The sequence below is a fragment of the Pempheris klunzingeri genome, chromosome 14 (genome assembly GCF_042242105.1).
Source record: "Pempheris klunzingeri isolate RE-2024b chromosome 14, fPemKlu1.hap1, whole genome shotgun sequence".
Lineage (NCBI taxonomy): Eukaryota > Metazoa > Chordata > Actinopteri > Acropomatiformes > Pempheridae > Pempheris > Pempheris klunzingeri.
Window position 1 is genome coordinate 13,679,355 of NC_092025.1, and position 22,829 is coordinate 13,702,183.

Sequence of the window (22,829 nt, forward strand, 5' to 3'; positions counted from 1 at the left end):
CTCCAACAACAATATGTCCATTAACAGCTGAAATGTTCTTCCATTAGCTCTTAACAGTCAGTGCAGGAAGGAGACTGTAAATGTCTCATTTATCTGCTACGAACACAGTACGCTCTACAGTACAGTACAGTATTATATTATATTAATTTCCTTTCTCTCTATGTGAACTCACTTATTTACTCTGGCTTTTGTTTTCCATTGTTAAATCCAGGTGGCATCTTTAATACCTTTCTGTAAATGGAGAAAGACAATAGTCTTTTTGTTTTAAAGATCGTAGAAAGCTAAAGAAGAAAAACATGTAAATCCTCTCCTCCAGTAACTTTAAAAGGCTGTCCTACAGTTTCAAAACAACAGCCAGTCACACAGTTCAAAAACTGATGCATGAAAGCACAAATCCGTCAACTGTCCTGTAGGTTCTCCCACAGACTGGACATTTTTGTTTTCTCTGATCTGATTTTTTTTTTCTTCTATTTTCCTATTTGTACTTCTCAGTGGCCTGTAATTTCTATAATTGGACAAGTGACCAAGCCAGTGAAAAAGAGATGAAAGACTCAACAGATGATGAAACCGTGCGGCATGTGTGATCAAAAGGCTGTGCTGAAATGCTCCGGGGCTCGATGGATCTTCCAACCCGCACTGAACCAGGCTTTCTCAGATGAAGAGAGACACGAAGGGAAAGTCATGTGGCATAAAGTGGCATGTATACATGTTCACACTCACACATTTCAAATGCTTAAATCTAATTCAGTGACATTAGTATTATGTAATGTGACACATTAGTTCTAAATATTGATGTGTGACTTTCATGACTGAACTCATTAGTTCTGATTTTCCCTTGAGCAATTTCATATGAATGTGAATCCATGATAGCTGTGTTGTCTTTGAATTACACAGAATAGTACAATTTAGAGCGCGTTTGGAGAGTCATAATATATTGATAAAAGAAATAGGACCTTGATCACGATATTCCTGAAATCAGATTTCAGGCATGTCGTGATCAAGGTAAGCTAACATTATCTTTTCTAAATAATTTTGTTATTTCTTTGCATTTAAAGGAATTCAGTGGTCTTACCCCGAGTGTATGACCTGTGTAATTCAAAATGTAGAGGGAGGTGAATAATGTAACATGTAATTAGATAGATTGCCTTGAAAAATGGCTGATAGAAACTTTTAGTTTTTCCTGTTTCATGTGTTAATGACATTTGAAAACTCTATTTCGCCATTTCAGTCACAGAGGCCTCATATATGACTGTACTGACAAATCCTTCCCACTAGGGGGAGATATCATTAAAGGATGGAGTCCCTGCTCTCTGTTTCCTTTGTGACAATAACTCTGCATGATCTGACACCCAAAATAACCACCTGCATCCTCAAGGGGACAGTAGTGCAGCCCGGTGGGCAGCGACAGGGTGACATGTTCTTCATAAAGGTGTTTAGTAGAGGACAGTGAGATGGTCAAACATAGACTAAAGGAAGAGAGGCATTTAATCCATTGTTAATTCACTGTTAATCAATGGAAGTCAGTGTCAGTACTGTACTCTAAGTGTTTGTGTGTGTTTATGAGACTGTGCATGTATTGCGTTTGTGTGGGGGGGGGGGGGATCTTAGAGGAGCCTCAAGCAGTGGAGGGAGTGAAAAGGAAATCAATAGCTGGTAAGGTTTAAATTACTGTAAATTGCTGGCTGGGCTGAATATGTGTGTCCTCAGTCCTTGTTTTTCGTAAGTGCTAAGATAGCATCTTAGACAGGAAGCTGTTTCCAAAGGGAGGAGGCCCTGTTGGAGGCAGCTCCGGGTCCTGCATGCTGGTGTCCTCCATGACATCCGAGAAGTCATGTGAGTTCATAAAGAGTGAGTAAATGTGTGATGTAGTCTGGGAAAGAATATGTGGTTTTATCTAAATCTACTTTCTTCATTCTGATTACATACCGATTTAAACTTAATTGCAATCACTATATAAGAAACAAAACATTTAAACCCGCCTACACTCACATTTTGTCAAGTTTGTGGACAAAACCGTAAGATTTAGCTCTTACCTCAAACAAAAAATCAACAATCAATTTGTCACTGGAGTGCACACCTTCATGTCTCCAGTTAAGACGCATACCTGTTCAGGCTCACAAGTCAAGACCGTACATGACGTTGTTCAGGAGGCCTGTTTCATGATGGATTCTTCCTCTGAAGCTGTATCAGATCTGGCTTCCAACATGGGAGACGGAGACAGCTGTAGGGAAAGGTTGGGACCGCGGAAGAGCTGAGCTTGACGAACGATGAACATGACAGCAGGGTGGATGAAGGGAAAAGGGGAGCTGGAACACAAACAGGAGTTCAGGGGAGGAAAGGCTGGTGGAAATGATGAATCCATGTCGTAAAAGCAATGAGGAGGAGAGTTGTATCCCAGGGGATGGGCGATAAAAATACAGTCAGGGTTCTGTCAGGCAAAGTGTAAACCTATCATCTACACAGATTTATCACCATGGGTCTTTGAGTTTGATTTACAGCCATATTTCAAAGCCTATTAAAACATTTCAATCAATTTAATTCACATATTTTGCTGCCAAATGGCCCAAAGATACATATTAGAGGTACGCTAACTGCCCGTGTGTGTGCTTATGTGTGAATGTGAAATACACAAGTATGTTCACCTTGCAAAATACTCAATCTGTCAATCTTAAATGCATGTGTCAAAACTTCTACATTACATAGTAGGCTAATATACTTTGAAAGGACAGTCCACAGCTGGACGACAAGCTGTCATTTTAGGGTGCAAAGGAATGTAAAGTTGGAGTCACAGGGTGTCCTCGGTGCTCTGGGATGTGATGGTGGTAAAGAAATTCATGAGAAACAACGGGAGGGAGGGGATGACAATAAGCATGTGCTGGAGTCAGAGCTGGAGGGGAGGATTTTTGACTAAAGAGAGGGGTGTGTGTGGGTGAGAGGAGGACATAATGGTAAGGAAAAGAGTGGGTGGGTATGGGTGTGTGTTAGAGAGAGAGAGAGAGAGAGAGACTTGTTGGTATAAAAGCTCCCTCTCTCACTCGAACTCCCACATCTCCTGTGTATTTTTAGGGGGGGTTGTGTGTTTTTGTGTTTTAAAGACAAGAGGAGTGTGTGTTTTTGCCCTTGCAGTACAAAGGACTGATAACTCCCAGGATGCATCAGCTGCTAGTGGTGACCTCGGTGCTGGTGGCACTTTGCTCACTAGGGAGCGTGGATTCTTCAGCTTATGACAAGATAGTCACCCACAGTCGCATACGGGCTAGGAAAGAAGGGTAAGGAGATGGGAATTGGGGGGGGGGGGATTGAAAAACAGTGTAGAAATTATTGCCTTTTTTTTCTGTTTGTTTTTAATTACGCAGATAAACTGAGATTTAAAGAATCCTGACTGACTTATTTGAATTTGTCTGCATATGTGAGAACATAAATTACATGATTAGTAATTAGCTGACAGACATGTACCCATGTGACGTTTTGTGTGTGTCAGATTTTATATTTGTGCTACGTTTTAAGGTGGTTTTAAATCACATAGAGCACTCAATCAGGAGTTGAGAAACAGGTCAGACACATTGATGAATAGATTGATTCAAGCCATAATGGAAAATTCAATATTTTCTTTCACATTCAACTCTCCTCCTGAAAACAATGTGTTTTTGAAGTTGATTGTGAATATGGAAGGAGGTTTATTTCTCAAGCTTATATTAAGAAATAGTTAAATGAGGGATGAAGTATAAGCATCAAATTATTGGTTCTTCAAACAAAGTGAAAGTATTCATTGTTGAAAGGTTTTGTGCATAAATTATCTTTTTTCTTTCTCTTTCTACCCCTCCCTGTGTCACACCTTTACTCAACCCCCCTCTCATCACATCCTTCCTCACCTTAACTGTCTCCCCTCTTCTCCTCCACCCATATATGCTCCCACATCCTGCCTCACCTGTCTCTTTCCTTGTCACTCCCTCATCACCCCTCATCCCCTTCTCCACCCTCCTCTTACAGACCCAATGTGTGCGCTCTGCAGCAGGTCATGGGGACTACAAAGAAGTACTTCAGCACATGTAGGAACTGGTACAAAGGCTCCATCTGCAGCAAGAAGGCGTAAGTCTTGAACTGACTGAATGGATTTTTTTTTCTTTACTTCTATCCTTTTTTATTATTTGCACAGAACCGAAACTGCCTCACCAAAAGTTTAAACCACTACAAACAAAATATTTCAAAATGTTCCAACAAGTCAGACAGTACTTGAGGTGCCTGTTTCTGCACATGTGGATGGATTTCACTCCTAACCTCCACAGCTGTTGCCTGGTCCAATCTTTAAGATGTTTCAAACAACCAGCTCTGTATGGCCCCAGTTTTCTGGATCTTCAGGCTCCTCCTGTCTCACATCACCTGAACATGTAGCTGTCTTACTTTGATTGGGAGAGATTTCTTGAACATGGAAAGATAGAAGACCCACGCAACAGTATATCAGTCTTATTTTTCATAGTGCTTTAGCTCAACATACCAACATATGTTTCACTTGGATTGGACTGGATTTCACACACTCAGTTTCCTATACATGGAATCTTTATATATGCAGCATAATTATCTGTCTTTGTCTTCATCCACCCCTCCCCTCCTCTCAAGCCTGGGCATGCTGTGTAGCCTGCAGGCTGGGGGTTCACTCCATTGTAGGCCTGTTGATGTTGTAAACTTCTCTCAACAGTGATTGATGCCCCACTTCCCCTGTAACGCATTTTTGGTGCACAGGGAAAAAAAAATCAGGCTAAATGCTTGTAGTCTTTATGTGCAGTTGGGCAAAATGGAGGCTATATTACATCTCCAGTTTCACCAGGTTTGGCATGGGTAGTGCGCACTTGATTTGTGCTGTACTGTATGTGTGCCACTAGGATACATTTTATAGTGCTGGTTTGAGTGGAGGTTTTTCCGTCCCACAGTGGGAGTGAATTCAATGATAAAATATAAAAAATTGTAATAATTTATTAATGAAATGTTGGTTAACAAGCAAAAGAGTAGAGCGCATGGATGGTTTTATGGACTTCTGCAGGATATATTATATCAGAGGGCATGTTGTTGATGTATTTAAGTCTTTCTTGTGACATGATGTGCAGAATGAGTCGATATTAGAGTGAAAATATGAAATACAGCTGCAGAAGCATTGATGGAGTGTAAGGCTCGACTGGAGCTGCTCTGCCTTGTAGGTGACTAAACTGTAGTGGGGCTACATTACTAGAAATTATCCTCAGTCGTACACACACATGCACGTATAACAGCAAGCATATACACATACACACCTTCTCTTAGTCATGCAATTAGATGTGAGCAGCAGCTGCTGTGTTAGGATAAGCCTGGAAATAAAGATGAGATGAGAGAATGGTTAAAGGAGGGATTGAGTCACTTTCTCCCGACACGGTACAGCGATAGATCACACTGAGACGACATTACATGGAGACACCCAGCAATTATTAAAAAAAAAAAAAAACAAGATAACATGGCACATGGCAGGAAGACAATGAGGGTTTTTCTAATGTACCAAACACGTCTAATAGTTTTGGCCTGTAAAAGTACAATAAATATACATCACCTGTCACAAATCCCATTAAAGTGCTCACTTGATGAAATTCCTTTTTCTATCACTTGTGTAAGTTGCTTAAAACAAGTTTAAATATGTTTACTTAGTTTAAACACAACAGACTGAGATTAGGTATAAATTCATTTTCATTAGCAAAAAGTTGTGATTAAAATAATGAATGAGTACAAAAATATAATCATGTTAAAGGTAAAATGTCGTAAGAATGAATCCAGATCAATTGCATTTTAGGTGAAACAGTGAAATATATATAATTTATGGGACCATATCAACCATCAATTACATAAATGTGTCAAATAATTGCACTGTTTGTATTCAAAGTATTCAAATATTCCACCAGCACAAGAATAAAAAATTAGTAAAACAAAGATATGAAGAAAAAATACAACAGACACAGGGGTCTGTGGTCACAGTGAAGACATTGTTCAGCGGCAGTGGAGGAAATCCAACCAGCTGTGGTTATGCCTCTGTTGGATTTGGTGTTGATGAGAGATTAGAGAGGAGTGTTTAAATCTACAGAATGGCTATGTGGAGGTGCAACCCAGCTGGTGTTAAAACAAGCTTTGAGGGTACAGCAGTTGAAGTCATACCTGGTCCAAATCTCTTAGAAACCACAAGAGAACAAATTATGTTGATGTGAATTCGCCCTGCCCTGTCGTCTTCTAATTATCTACGCTGGAGTCAAATGATTCCGCTGAGATTTCTTAATACCCTCATTTCCACAAAGAACTCTCGAAGTGAGCTGCTAGAGGTTCAGGTGGAAGCAATTTTCTTCAAAGTAATGTGCTGTAGGTGACAGACACGCCGTGCAGGGAGCAGAGGACAAGTGCTTCGAATCATTTGTGGTTAAAACACAGCATTATCAGAGAAGTGGTAAAGCTATGACATTTAAATTTACAGTAAGTCCAATTCCATGTTAAAAGAAAAAAAAGAAAATGTTGGCACAGTGTTCAGGAAGGCTCTGGCAGTGAATTAAAAAAAAAAAAATACTTGATGAGGACACAAGAGAGACTGTTGGTTGTTATATAACAGAAAAAACTGTAATGTTTTATCTGATGCCGAGCAAACCCCACCTAGTGCTTCTGTGGGAGTTCAGTATGTGTGTGTGTGCACATCTGCTCATCTGGAAGCCACATTGAGCTGGTTCATGCAGTGTCACTGCCAGAGGCCTGGCAGCGGTGCACTGGGTAGTTCTGTCTATACAGGATCCATTATCCTGTCAGAGCACAGCCGGGGAGCAATGACTTAATACGTTCCTGACAGCCAGCTGTGTATGGATATGTATGCGTTTTACATTATAACAATTAGTGTTAAAGCATAGAATGATTGCACTGTAAGCAACACGGCCATGTGCAGAAAAATAGCTAATTCGCAGCATTCAGATTCATCACGCGCATTTCCATAAACACAGAGATGCTGGTTAAAGTGGATTAGACGGGTTTGCCAAAACATGTGAGTCATTTTAGGGAGTTGAAGGGAGAGAGTGAGTGATGTTGCTTTGTGTGTGTGTGTGTGTGCGTGTGTGTGCATGTGTGAGATTTGCTCTTGTATAATATATCACTGCTGTTCATTTGTGAAAGGAAAGCAAATACTTAGTCATTCTGGAAGTGAGTCCTGTAGAGAAAGTTCATATAGAGGCATAGTATATTCATGGGAAAACAGGAAACGTCGAGCACCTTGGAAACCAGTGAATGTATAATGAGCTCTTTAAGCAAACCTCTTTAGTAAACACACTGAAAGCTCCAACTGGAACCCATGAAGTGTTTCAAGCTAAACCACAATTAAACTTATTCCAGCATTCAACCACTCCACGGCCATTTCTCTGGTGGATCATTGTTGAGCATCCAATGTTGACTCACTGCCGGTCTGTTTGGAAGATTTTTGTCGGCTTGGAATAAGTCCCAATTAAATGTCTGCTTTGATTACCATCTGGTTCAGTTTCAGTGAAAGGCGTAAACATAAACATAATTCTTTCCTCCATTGAAGCTCAGAATACTGACTTGTGGCTCGCACTGTCAGACTTCTCACACCTAATTCTGTCAGTCATAACAGTGCAGTAAAGTGTAATTCGATCTGGTGTAAACTATACGGCGGATTGAGGAACGCGGGTCAGCGGCACAGCTCCTTGGTGTGCTTAGTGTTAGCACGTCGTCTCAGCTTCCTGCCAGGATGTTCCTACTTCATTGAGTTCAGTTTCCACAAATATTCATAAGCCGTTCCCTCCATCCCAAAATCTAAATGTATTACTGTACATGGACACAAAGAATCGACTGAATATCAAGGCTGTGTTTTTCTTGGAGGCTTTCTTGGGAATTAGATTAATAGCCAAGACAAAGTGTGTGCATGTGTGTGCAGTGGGAGAGCAGGGAGGCATTGGCACCCCTGTCTGGTTTCCGTGTTAACATACTTACAGTCTGAATATAAAGTAAACAGCAGAAAGCTGTGATTTCCTTTGGAAGTTGTCTGAGACTATCCTGCATGTTATCTAATTCCAAATGCATGCTAAAATAATTCCAAAACCACATTTATTATTAGTAATTAGCCCCAATCATTAGGAATGCGTTGCTATATCAGGATAACTTCTCTTACTTGTAAGATTTACGGTGCTGATTCCCTCTGGCCACAACTGTCTTGCTGTCTGGTTCCATCCTCATCTTCATTAGTAACTGAGCTCACCACTAACTATTGTTTCTTTGTTTTTTTGGCCAGTTCACTTAAAGCAATTGTCTTGGGCTTGTGTTTCTGAGTTTAGTGAAGCTTCTCTCTCTGATTGGTCTGGTGGGAGTCCACTCTCTCTGCCAGTTTCCTTGTGGAACCTGTTAATGTACTTGTGCTTTCATGTTAATGGTGTTTTTCTTTTTCTTTTTTTTTCTTTTAACCCTCCTTGACTTGTTTGCTTTTTCATGGATGTTTTATTACACCATCACTTTGGCTCTGACTTTCACATGTGCCTTGCCCAATTATGGAATTGTTAGTTGTATGTCTTCAGCGTTCTCAATCCAATCCCCTTGTCATTTTCTCCAATTACAGCTCCAGGGGTTATTTTTCATCTTAGATGTCAATTCTGCTTTGTTAATCTGAAAAGATTTTGTTTTTCTTAACTTGCATAACATTCACACTACGTCTTCCTTGTTTTGTCTTTCACTTTTGTTGTTGAAAAGTAGCGAATCAATATAACATACAGCTTTCTGACTTTTAGATTCTGTACCTGAATATTGATAATTTATGTTTTTCTATGATCTGCTAATCTGCCATGTCACTCACGGGTCTAACATGTGATTTTTTTTAAAGCTTGGTCCTATATGAGTGCTGCCCTGGGTACATGAAGATGGAAGGCATGAGAGGATGCCCTGCAGGTAGATGACTCAGCCCCTTTCTGGTCTTATATTATTCTCAGTACCAACTAACCAACCATCCCATGTACAGTTGGGGCCAATTAAAACTGGATTCAGAATTTCAATGAATTGGTATAATAGACTCGTCTGTTTCTGAGCATTCATCTGCCTTTCCCCTAGTGGCTCCCATCGACCATGTGTATGGTACACTGGGGCTTGTAAAGGCTACGACCACACAACAATACTCTGACATATCCAAACTGAGAGAGGAGATCGAGGGCAAAGGCTCCTTCACCATGTTTGCACCAAACAATGAAGCGTGGGAAGAGCTGGACCCTGTAAGTAAACTGGAGGTTTAAGCTTTTCTGTGAATACAAAGAAATACAAATTTACTCACACGTTAACTGACCTTTCAAAAAATTCCCCAGGAAGTACGTTCTGCACTTGTGAGCAACGTGAACATCGAGCTCTACAACTCTCTTCATTTCCACATGGTGAACCGTCGTCTTTTGACCAAAGACATGAAGAATGACATGGCTGTCACTTCTATGTACAATGACCAGGGGCTCTACATCAACCACTACTCAAATGGGGTCAGTTTATGCCCTGTGTAGAAATGCACATGATTGCATGAATAAATGATTGAATTATGTCGAAAAAGGAGTTCTGACCCCAATGATGAGCTTTGCTTAATATAAAATTTCCTCTCTGTGAAGATTGTGACAGTGAACTGCGCCAGGATCATCCATGGTAACCAGGTGGCCACAAATGGTGTGGTGCATGTCATTGATCGGGTCATCAGCGCTGTGGGCACCACCATCAAGGAAGCCCTGGATGTCAGGGATGAGCTCTCCTCCTTCAATGTATGAAACATGCACAGAACTCTAAGCTGATCTCTGAAAACTGAAAACTACTCTTGAATTACGTGCTTGAAGTAGAACATGTAAAAAAAAAAAAAAATATCTAGATCTAGTTTAGTGTCTCTCTGTATGAAAAAATGTTGCATGTGAACCTCACTGTCTTGTTCTCCAGGCTGCGGCACTGGCCTCTGGTATGATGGACAAGCTGGACCAGCCCGGCCACTATACTCTGTTTGCTCCCACTAATGAAGCCTTTGACAGATTGAACCCAGGCTACCTGGAGCGTATCATGGGAGACAAGGCTGTTATTGCAGGTACATTATCCATGTGATACACTAATACTGACATACACTATTAGCATACCATCCTTTGGTTAATTTTAGTAAGTGCAAGTTCAGAGCACTCAGTAAATATCTTTAGCCATGCTGGCGTGAAATGGGATGGCTCTAGGGATGGTAATGTAGGCTGGTCAGATGGTCAGTTCACCACTTTGTTCCAAGTTTAAATATATCAACAACTGTGTTGTGGATTGCCATTAAGTACAGACTTACATGGCCCTCAGAGGATGAATCCTACTTTACTCCTCTGACTGCTCTAGTGTCACAAGCATATCAAAGTTTGCACTTATCCAGTGAAATATCGCAACATCTACCAGATCGATTGGCGAAAATTGGTGGTTCCCAGATGATGTAGCCTAATGAGTTTGAGGATTCCATGATCTTTTTTCTTGTGCCAATATGAGTTCAACATTTTGTTCACTGTATTGGATGCCATGATTTCCATGAAATTTTGTCTATAAATTCCCCGTCCCCTTCAGAATGAGTTGTAATAACTTTGGAGGTCCCCGGAATTTCCATGTAAAGCTGTCATCAGGTTAAATTTTCAATTATTCCAACACTTTTGCTAATTGCATCAGCCTCAGCTGTGCTACATGCTCAGTGCTAGTTAGCAAGCGTTAGCACTCTAAACTATGATGGCTTTCATGGTAAACATATACAGGCTTAGTATTAACACGTTAGCATTGTCAAAGCACCACTGTGCCTCAGTGCAGCATCACAGTGCGCCTGCATGGCTGTAGACTCTTCTTCGTCTTCTTCTTCTGATTGATGTTTTGTTTATTTAACATGCATTTGCCCCTGAGAGAACGTCAATCATGTTGACAGGTTAATGCCAAATTTACACTAAACTATTGAAGTTTTCCAAACCCACTCTGCAAATTCTCACCAAAAGTATGTTTAAACTTACGCCAATCTAATTCTCAGGAATAAAAGAGCAGATACACACTCGCACAAGCATATCCACAAACCACACAATGCAAGCAGGAAACTCATGTCTCCACGGTGGCAGCTTTATCTGCTTATTTGCTAACTCACTGGCCTGCCAGGAACGTCAATTAGCACAAAGCCAGTTTGCGGTGTCCTCAGTGAGTGGCTCCCTCAGGGAACACAATATAACCTCAGATGAATTCTCAGACACTTGGCAAACAGACTTTGCTGACCAAACATGTAAGAACAGCCTCCAAAGTAAAGATGATTTGGAGTCTTGTACCTTGTTTCATCAAGGGAAGGTTCGGGCTGCAGATTAATTTAGCCTGCAGTGCGACACTGATTGCTTTTGAATTTTTGTGGGTTTGGAAGGGTTTTTCATGTTGTCATTACATTGCTTTTGCAGGCCAGTTTTGCTTGCTTAGTTTGACAGTTGGACTTTGTCAGAGGTGTAATCCTATATCTTAATGTTGACAGAAGTGCTTAAATATGTCTTAAAGAGATAAAGGAATGTCTGTGTGTATGCATTTTGATTAATGGTTGCAATTGTAAACCTTAGATTATGTAACTAGATTACAAAAATAACTGCAGGCAACCCACAAAGTCGGTAATAGTTTTCAGATCGGATGAGCGACTTATTCTATGTCTCTCTCTCTGTCTCTCTCACCTACGCAGCCCTGGTGAACTACCACCTGTTGAACAGTGTCCAGTGCTCAGAGGCAATCATGGCAGGGTCAGTGTATGAGACCGCAGAGGGCAGCACCATAGAGATCGGCTGTGATGGCAACAGTCTTACAGTCAATGGCATCAAGATGGTGCTGAAGAAGGACATTGTCGCCACCAATGGTGTCATCCACCTCATCGACCAGGTGCTCATCCCTGACTCAGGTAAAACACTGAATTTGAGTATTTCAAATACTTAACAAATAAATGTATCCATTCAAATCATCTGGCTATATAAACATGTCATGTCTATATGGTTCATATCAGCCAAGGAAGTGATGGAACTGATGGGAGACTCCCAGAGCACTTTCAACGACTTGGTGTCCGAACTGGACTTAGCTGCTGCCTTGGGTCCCAAGACGGAGTACACACTCCTTGCTCCTCTCAACACTGCTTTCACTGGTGAGTTGCTGTCAGAATGGGCCGTAGGGTTGCACTGAGACTTAGTGAACTGAAGATGTAAAAGAGTGTGTAATATTTTGTCTTTAACAGATGGAAAAACATGCTTTCACTCCTTTCACAGTTTCACTACTAGGACTATTTAACACACACACACAGAAGGAAATATTATCAAGACTGGAATTATTACCCAAGTCATTTTAAATCTGTAATTTTCTCTGTGCCTGTCAGGTGAGGTGATGTCAATAGACCAGAGCCAGCTGAGACTCATTTTGGAAAACCACATCTTGAGGCTGAAAGTTACACTGAGTGAGCTCTACAATGGACAGCTGTTGGAAACTCTGGCTGGCAAACTGATCAGAGTCTTCATTTACCGCACTGTGAGAACTATGTGTGTGTTGTGTGTGTTTTGTTGCATCAGAGAGTCAAACAGAGTCAGGAAGAAACGGGGGAAAAAGATGAATAACTGATGGAAACACAATGGCTTCTACACTTGAAATCTGAAAGCCATTACGGGGCCCCTTACCAAGTGTTAACATGATTTTGTTGTCTTTCGACAGTAAATGAATGCAATAAGCTAATTATTACAGCTCTTGGCAGATGAAGTGTGTTTCTGCTCTGGTGGTTCAGGTATTAGAAACAGCTGTGTATAATTTTCTCACAGAAACTTTTGTATTCTTCTTGATTGATTGATTGATTCCAGTCAAACAGGACAGTGTGAAAGTCCCCCTCGCCTAAACTAAATAGTTACCAGATTTCTATAGCGACTTTTAGACCTGTAACCCTGCTCTCTGACTGTCTTCTGTTTTCTGATAGGCTGTGTGCATCGAGAATGCATGTATGTCACGTGGCAGTAAAGAGGGAAGCAATGGGGCCCTCCATCTGATGAAGTCCCTCATCAAGCCTGCCGAGAAAACTATCTACGAGCTTCTTATTGCTGACGGACGGTTCAAGTAAGGACTACATTTACTTTAAACTGTTTTTCCTGTCTAACTGTTATTACATTTATCATTAACCAGATTCGATGTAATCATTGTTTTGTTGTTTTTGATATATTTGCTTCCCCGACTCTGGAGCACTTTCTAACGTTAAAGGGAGACTACATAAACAAGCAACATTTGATTCTTATGACTGCAACGTTGAGCTCTTCAACTCTATGCAACTGGAAAAGTGCACTTAGTAGAGAGCAGATCTCCGTCAAGTGTGTTAGAATGAGAATCTAAACATGTTTGCTAACGTTGCTTTGTAACTGACATTTACAAAATAAGAGTCAGGTCATCATAGGTTTACGTAGGGACAAACATCTCAGTCAAAGCATCTACAGCCTGATTTGTCTTCTTCCAGCTCCTTCAGTCTATTCTTAAAAACGCCCAAAGTGACCAGTTCATCTAGACCCAAATCCTTCTGCAGCAAGTTCCAAGCTGCAGGAGCAGCATATCTAAAAGCTTATTTTCTAATTTCAAGACAGATGTTTAGGGCAGATAATAAGAGTAGACATGTTGAACTTCACCAGGAGACATGACCGGTGTTTCGTGCTTGGGGTCCCATCCTGGTTGCTCTCAGTCAGCTAATGATTGATGCCTTTAAAAGCAAGTGACAACGACAGTCTTGGGAAATTAAGGGTAATTCAATGTGCCATTATCCTGTAATTGCTACTTGTGTCCACAGCAGCTTATTATGTGATTTTCCACATTATAGAGTGGTATATGTATCTGATGTGTGGAAAATGAGATACAAACAGGATTTAAAACATATGTGTAAATATCTCAAAACACACTTAAGGTGTAATGCAGTTTGCCATACCCACCTCACAACTGACATACATCACACAAGGGAAAGGGGTTAAGCAAATACAACAAAAGATGAGGAGATATAACACGGGAAAAGTGAGTTGAGTTGCGGTATAAGGAGAACATTACCTTTTTTTACAATAACATAAACAAACATTGGTGGCAATGCCTGACACAGTTCACTTCTTCTCGTTCTATGACAGACATTGGCACCAGTAGAGGTTGATGATGAACAACTGAGGAAGCAGATGTGTGCATTAATGGGACCACACAAGCACAAATGTCTCACACACATCCAAATCCTATCACATTGCCAAAACCATAATCCTCCTCTCTAAAATGAGCAACATATGACTGTGTTTTGGTCCAAATGCAACATGTAACCTGGTCTCCTTGCTGCATTAAACTCATTGTGCCATTATAACCAGAGCTGTTCTTTTCCTGGTTTCCCAGCTTGTCAAAGAATCTCTGATGTGATGTCAGTGACCATTATGTTAAAAAAAAAACAGGGGTGTGGATTTGTACTGTTTATCTCTGCCTCTGTGGATTGTAAGATTGTCAGCATTATCATTTCCATGAACCCAAACGTGTAAAATTCAACCTGCACATTGCTCTTAGAGTTCAGGCTTCATTTCACTCCTCCTGTACTGTATGTTGATTGTGTCTGATGACTTTATTCTTTCCTTTGTTTATTTCATTTGAATAAATGTAGGATTTTCCTGTCGCTGATGGAGACAGCAGGACTGACTGATCTGCTGAAGCAGGAAGGCTCCTACACCATCTTTGCACCAACTGACGGTGCTTTTGAAGGCCTCAGTAGAGAGGACTTAGCTCTGCTCAAAAGTGAGTTCTCCAAAGAAATTAACTCATACATATTTCATGCATCTCATTTTTGAAGACTGGAGACGGTTGTCAAGCTAGTTTGTACAGATTTAGCGTTGAATAACAGAGGGTTAAAGAGAGGAAAATCTCCAGAATTGGTGCTCTCCTGTACTTTATGGAAATCACATTTACCTTGTGCTGTCATTGACAGGTGATCTGAATGCTTTGAGGGTCATTCTGCTGTACCACTTCAGTAATGGCGTCTTCATCAATGGAGGATTAGAGGGAGGAGTTACCAATCTGCTCAAAACCCTCCAGGGCAGCAACCTGCAAGTTATGTCCGTATGTACAATCAGCCACGAGCCACCGAGTGTGTAGTTGTGTCTTCAGAATCAAAGAGACAGGACTGATATCCTCAATCTTTCTACATTTTTAACGGTCGCTGAACAATCAAACCCACTGTAGGAAAAACCTACTGTATTAGTGCACCAACAGATGCATCGGCGCATGAAATTCACCACATCAAGATTGTTGTGTTTTGAGTAAAATGTGCAACCATGATTACATTCCATAAAGTAGTTTGCTGGCAGCTAGATTTCAATTCCTGCCCTATTTTGATTGATATAGGGCATTCTGGGAAATATGGGAGCTTTCCAATCTATGAAGAAGCAGAAGAGACACTATCCAAGGGCTCATTCTTCCTTTAAGAGCATATTTGCATTATGCAATCAAGTTTAAATTTAATTTAAAAATGACCACACATGCACACAATTTCTTTTTCTGTTCACAGAGCCTCCTTTGTAAGACCTAAACCCAATCTTTCCCCACATTTTCATTTAAACAATAGCATCAAAGAGCCAGTGCTAATCTACAACTTCAAAGCTGGTTATCTCTGGAGAAAAGCCAGAGAGAATAAAACCTGGCTTCCATCAATGCCCACTCTCTTTTCTGATGGCCTCCACCTGCCATTTCTCCTGCTTGTCAGTCTTCATTTATTTATCATCATTTCACCTATTACCACAATTTTGCCCTCTGTCTCTGTCTCTCTCTGTCTCTCTGTCTCTCTGTCTCTCTGTCTCTCTCTCTGTCTCTGTCTCTCTCTGTCTCTCTGTCTCTCTCTCTCTCTCTCTCTCTCTCTTATCGTCAGTTTATTAGCCAAGGTCTCATATCAGGCCTACAGGACTTTCTTAATGGGCAGGGCACAGGATAGCTTGTTTGAAACAATTCACCAACAAAGACATGGGCAATTCAGGCCTCAAGCACTAAAAAAGAAAATCTAGGGACAGTGATTCATGGTGTGGTTAGGCTTTTAAAAACTGGACTGAGGCTGAAATGTGGCTTAGTTCTGTGGGTGAAAGAGGAAGAGAGGAAGCAGAGGAGAAAGGAAACCCATACCGTACTTATTCAGCATGTCCACCTCCAGTCATCTCCATGGAGACAATTAAATTGCAGGAAATTAATCATAAATGGAATTCCCAGATTTCATCTCCAACAATGGAGCACAGGGCCTGGAGTTCCTATTAAGTCTCACCTGATCTTAAAACCATCAAACCGTTTCGAAAGAGTGTGAATTTAGATTTAGAGGGAGAATAAACATTACAATAACTGTCTGTGTAAAATAGCGCGTTTATTGATACCTTTGAAAAATAGACATGCATTGTTTTTCCTCCGTTTTTCCCAGGTAAACAACTCCATTCATGTCAACTCTGTGGATGTTCCAGATAGTGACCTGATGGCTTCAAATGGTGTGATCCATGTGGTGAAGAATGTTCTCTATCCTGGGGGTAAGAACAGCATACATTGCCACAATGGGCTCATGCGATGTGCACTCTGTGCTGAGAGGCATTATGTTGGCTTCATCTGATCATGCATATTACTCACAGACCTTCCTGTGGGCCAGCAGGACCTCCTGGTCCTCCTTAAGAAGCTGATTAAGTACATCCAGATAAAGGTAGAAAAAGATAAAATACACATTTGTCTGAACCTGCATGGAATAAAGAGAATCTATTATCTTGTGTTTCTTAAAGCTTATATTCTGTTATGCTTTTTGTTCTTTAGTTTGTTTCTGGATTTTCTTACGCTGAGATCCCACTCACCTTCATCAGTAAGTTTCTCTAGAGCCACTCATTATAATTATTTGAATTATTCTATCTGCAACCACTTAACCATTCTCTGTTGCTTCACAGAGAGGACCATCACAACTACACATATTGAAACAGGTAAGACTGTAACTATTACTATTGGCTATTATTCCCTAAATGATCAAAAGATAAGTTTTGAAGCTCTCGTTTAGCATTAGTGGTAATTCTAAAGGCATGACTACCTTTGAAACTTATGTTCTTTGTTCAAAAATGAGCATCTGTTCTTCAAGTGAAATCCAACCCACAGCCACATGCGTATTACACACATATCATCGCTCCATTCAGGCCTGAATGGAGCGATGATATGTGTGTATGTGTGTAATACCTCCATGGTCCTCTTCTTTGTTCCCCTGATTATCCACTCTCACTGTTGGTAAAGTCCACTTGGACCTCTTGACATATTCAATCAGCTTCTTTAGGGATGAGGTAATTAGACTGTCAAAGCATGAGAGGGTCAGAGACCATAGAGGACTCTCGGATGTTGTTCATTCAGTTGGGCTGACTCCAGCGCTCTTCCACACAGATGGGAGCATGCATTGATGTATTGGGTAACATAGGAGGAGCAATTCTTCAAAGGCAATTAGGCACATTACATAGACTATAGAGCTGTTGGTCTGGACCTCTAGGGGATTTCATTTTTGGGTTGTAATTTTACGCTATATATACAAATGTTACATTTGATAAGGATATTTGAATTTCTTTTTTCAACTATTTTTGGCATTGTGTTAATAGTTTTCACACTCATGGCCCTCTGTCTTACACCAAACACATGAATGTGAAAAAAAACCAAAAAGATCATTTCCTTACAAGCAAAGCTCACGTTGTTTTATGGCTTCAGGAGCCAAAAGTTCACTTTGGTCCATGTACTTTTTGAAGAGAGGCAGAATGATGAGAAAGATAACGAGGGGTAGCTGAAGATTTTATGCACTTTATAAAGTTCAGAGTAAATGTATTATGCGCTTTTTCATGAGCAGATTTATTCTATTAGGTTTTCTGAATTAAAATTGCCACTGACTACATTCAAGAAGGTGGAGTTTGGCTCTACAGAGCTTTAAAAAGAGATAAAACCTGTTTAAACCACACATGTGGTTATAATGCCATGCAGAACAGACACTTTTTGCACACACACATTTATATTAATCACATTCATATATTACTTTTATAGTCTAGATAACAGGTGGACTAAGTTGTCATCCAGATCATGCAAATCCATGTAGTAGTGTACTCTCTACACACACAACGCAAAGCAGCCACATTTTTAGACATAAATAGCCAACATCTCTTAATTACTTTGTTTGACACAAGTCTGGCGCTGATTACTGGACCAGACCGCATATCAAGGGAACACCAGGCCAGAGATTAGAAGCCCTCTGATACAAACACACATCTGTCAGCTTTCATCTGTTTATAGCTCATATAAATTCTGTCACATTAAAAAATCATCGCTCAGAAGCAGAAAATATAAAAGAAGTTAAAGAATGTCCCTGGCTGTAGTTTCTGCTGAAGCTGATTCAAAGGAGGAGTTCTAGGGTTTAACAGAGGTGTCTGGCCCCAGATGGGAATTCATTGACTGGAGGAAAATATTTTGAATGATGTAACGTGTCACATTTTCTCTTTTTGTATCATTTTCAAATCAGTAGACAAGATTGCTAAAATACCCAAACTTCTTTTATAAAACATAAACATGACAGAAATGTGATACTTCAAATCCAACAATCAGAGGAGAAAATTAAATCTGTCCATAGGGAGAAGCTCACTGGGCCACGGAGCATAACAGTAGCAGTTATTACAGCCTTTTTTTCTTTTTTCAGTGAATCAATCTAATCTCCCACACACATCATCCTCTATTTGTTCCGCATGCTTTGATAACTTCACATACTGTACCTCCAGCCTCCTCCTCGGCTCATAACAGAAAGAATGTGGGAGTCATAATGCATAAAGACAACCCCCTGTCACTCAGAGGGGATGCTCATGTTATGTCACCCTCTCTGAAGTCCCTGAAACAACAAAAGTGATCAGAGTCATCGAAGGAGAGCCATCTGTCACCAAGGTGACCAGGGTCATCGAGGCGGACCCAACCCTCACCAAGGTTACAAGAGTCATCGAGGCGGACCCAATCCTCACCAAGGTTACAAGAGTCATCGAGACAGAACCAACGGTCACCAAGGTGGTCATCGAAGGGGAACCGGTGATCACAAAAGTAACCAGGGTCATCGAGGGAGACCCTTCGATCACAAAAGTAACCAGGGTCGTCGAGGGAGACCCTTCGATCACAAAAGTAACCAGGGTCATCCAGGGAGAGCCCACATTCACCAAAGTAACCAGGGTCATCCAGGGAGAGCCCACATTCACCAAAGTAACCAGGGTCATTGAAGGTGAGATAAGAAATAAGTATCAAGGGTCATTTTAGTATATTTAAATCATTCATAATTTGAGCACAAATGATAAGTTAGATGATAAAATGTATACGTTTGATGGTTTGATGACACATTCCATTTGACGCAGGTGGAAATCTGGATGAAGATGGAAAGCTAGTTACAGGTCAGTTTCTCATTACACATTTGCTGCCTTGAAGAGCATGACGGCCTAGATCAAAGAACATTCGTGCATCTTCTAACTGTTTTAACAAATGCATCCAATTTCCTGTTAACCACAGTTCATCTGAGCATCATCGTCTAATGTGAATTTCCTATCACATTTCCTTGGTGATCATCAATTAATTATTATAATTATATTATTATTATAATTATTTTAGCCTTAAAGAAACATTTTTGGATGTTTTGTAGACTGCTAAGTTTAAATGTAAGAATGTTTGACTGTAAAAGCTACTCTACCCATGTTTAACAGCTAAATAAGCTTGAGTCCTGAGTAGTGATATGTTTGTCTTGGCTACCTCTTGGTTTCCAACTATTTCTTTATCTTTAAGGCTAGCAGTTTGGCTTTCCACTGGTGGTTCAAAGACAAACCAATAGCCCCAGATGGTTTGCGTACTGCACTGCTGTGGTTGGCTAAGTGCCAGCTGACAGTTTCTGTTGCTGCACAAGCCTGTTGTTTCAGTTTCTCAACTTTTTGATCAGCATTCAGTAGAGAGACATGTAAAGCTGGCTGCATTATTATTACAAGAAAAATAAGGTACTGTATATTATATTCTCTTTGCTCTAATTTTGGGGCAGAATCACAAATCATCTGTAATAATATCCTGCAATAATGGACAGCCAGATACGTTTCAGACAGAGAATGCTCTGTTGAACACTTTGTTCCTTGGGATTGTTCAGTATATTATGACAAGCTCTGGCCAGCCACCATGCAAAACATCACAAGCTCGCTCTGGTTTATGATGTTTGCATGGGCTCGGCAATGATGCTACGAAAGAGAGGAGGTTGATTTTTACAGTCCATCTCCTGGTTATGCACACATACTGTGACTGCATCAAAATAAAGCCAACATTTTTATACATGTTCCTCTGCAACCCCATGGTGCACCACGATTTGGATGTCTGTTCATCTCACCGCTTATCCATCTGATGTCATCTCCCTGATAGTGCTTTTGTCTCGGAGGCAAAGAATCCCATTATTACAAGTTCTCTGTGTAATAAAGCTGTAAAGTGTATGTTTGAGCTGAGCGCAAATTATAATGTGCCATTCTGGGGTGCCTTATAACTGCTTGCAGCTTAGATTGTGGGCTTGCTCTCTTTTTCTGAGCTGAGCGCCCCCTTGTTCACCTGTACTTCACGCCCTGTGCATTTGCGTGCAAGTGTGTGTGTATGTGTTCATAAATACTACACATCTGTGCCTGACTTTGTGTTGGCGGTGGCGGAGGAGGTGTTTTACGGGGTGTATGTACCTGTCAGTCTGTCCGTCTGTCAGTCAGTACAGTTGCTAAGTCGTTAAATGACTTTCAACACCCTTCTCCGCTGCCGGTCTGAAGGTGGAGCCAGATACACCACGGCGAACGAGCCTCATATCATTGAGGGTAGGGTCCCCTTACACAAACTCTTTATATCAAAGAGGTTTCTTTCAAATATTTGTGTCCGTGCCTCCTTGAAATAATCATATTTACAAGTCTGTACTTATACGTGCAATATATGGTTACTTCAAGGTGGAAACGAGAACATGATGCATTTTTAAAACTCCATACATGTTTTTGTATGTGAGGGATTAATTGTTCTGGGTTTTGGATTTAATAGTTTTGTTCTGAACGTTCAGGCCCAGACTTCTCTAAGATCACCACCATCCACGGAAACCCAAATCTGATCGATGAGGAATCGGAGAGAATTACCAAAATCATTAAAGGTGAATACTCATAAGTGCATTTTCTTTTGTGTAGTATGCACGTGTGTGTCGTCCAAATGCACTGAGTGTCTGTGTCTGTGTCATCTCTTCATTTCACAGAGGGAGGTAGATTCGCTGCTGCCAGGAAAGCTCCAAGTAAGAGCACAGTTAGTTAATTACACATTCATCAACACCTTTCTGGGATCGAGGCAAAAAAAAAGTTTGCCAAAAATCACACAATCACTGCTGGAAAAAATGCAAAACAAAAGCCAACTATCTAACCGCTGTCATTGTTGGATCTTGCCTTTTACCCGTGTGATATTTTTTTCTTTCCATTATCTACCTTTAAGTCTTTCCACCTATTCTTCACGTCTCATATCTTTCCTCCTCGACATGTTTTCTTTTGCCTTAGTTTTCAGTCACACCTCTGATTCCTTCCATTAACCCTGTCTCATGTGTCTCACAGCTGGAATGAGGAGGAGAGCAAGGCTGGTCAGGCGTCACCACAAGCCAAGGGAGTGAATCCAACAAAGAGAAAACACCTTCGGGCTCACCGCAGAGACTGAATGCATCTCCAGTGCTCCTGGTTGAGCGCTGGAAGATTGAAAAACTGTGGACCAATAGGGAGAGATCAAATCTAGCTATGTCTTTGTCCAAACCACCAGTAAGAATGATTGTTTACTATTCCATTTGGACCATGCTGTGTGTGATAGGCATGGTGTGTAATAGCAATACAATGAAATTAGAATACCCTTCATGTAAGTAGTGCAAGTGTGCAAGGGAAATATGGATATTTGTTGCGGGGTAGATGATGTGTAAGGTGAGATATATTCTACCACTGAGAAAAGGTTTGCTTTCTTTTTTTATTGTGTTACTTTGTAAACAGATGGCTGGGGAGGATTTTTTCATGCTTTTTATGGTGCTCGCATTCTGTACGATGGATGCATTTTAATGAATACCACAAATGAAACAGTGTCAAACAGTGTTTTGCTACCATTTGATGCTGTACTGTACCTCTGTAAATTATCACATGGTAATTAAAAAATAGAGTGAATTTTTATACAGTTTTCAGTCATTCTTTATAGCTTCTTTAAATTGTTTTTACTCCACACAACCAAAATGTGTATTTGCTTGTGAAACCAGGCTTCACGATCAAATGTTTGTTTTAACCTCAAAAACTAAGTGGTGAATAAATGTGTGAATTAAAAGTGCATAGTGAATTTGGTCACTCTGCACTTTTGTCTCCATTTTGTTACCTCAGTAATATTGAAAATGACATGGTGGCCACATTTTTAAAAAAAAGCCATGGCACTGCATTTAAATAAGAAAATTTTCATTCTCTACCAACACAGTACTGTACTTCTATTAAAATGACATAATCTATCATGCTAACTATTAGTTTATAAATATGTTTTGTAATTTACCAACACAAAAGCAGATGATCCACAATTTCTTTAGACGCTGTTTAAAGATGTTTTTCTCTCTTACTTAAATATTATCAAACGTTCATCACGTTATCATGTGTTCTTCTGAACAGATATTAATGAACATGCACAACACCCAAGACCATACTTTGTTTTGTAGAGACACACAAAGCATACAACAACGTTAAATGTTGGAGTATTTACCCCTGCATCTAATT

General features: G+C 40.4%; 1 protein-coding gene across 1 annotated transcript; it reads left to right on the plus strand.

Annotated features, from left to right (window-relative positions):
* The first annotated feature begins 3,092 nt into the window (after positions 1-3,092).
* Positions 3,093-22,245, plus strand: LOC139212729 (periostin-like). Its single transcript, XM_070843243.1, has 23 exons — positions 3,093-3,269; positions 3,991-4,089; positions 8,873-8,937; positions 9,097-9,254; positions 9,345-9,509; positions 9,633-9,779; positions 9,949-10,090; positions 11,717-11,929; positions 12,032-12,166; positions 12,395-12,543; positions 12,980-13,116; positions 14,666-14,796; positions 14,987-15,117; positions 16,457-16,559; positions 16,659-16,726; positions 16,834-16,879; positions 16,962-16,994; positions 18,911-19,291; positions 19,422-19,457; positions 20,844-20,888; positions 21,122-21,208; positions 21,308-21,343; positions 21,654-22,245. Exons 1-23 carry the CDS (start codon positions 3,151-3,153, stop codon positions 21,707-21,709), a joined length of 2,682 nt encoding a protein of 893 aa, XP_070699344.1. The 5' UTR covers positions 3,093-3,150; the 3' UTR covers positions 21,710-22,245.
* Positions 22,246-22,829: the final 584 nt, after the last annotated feature.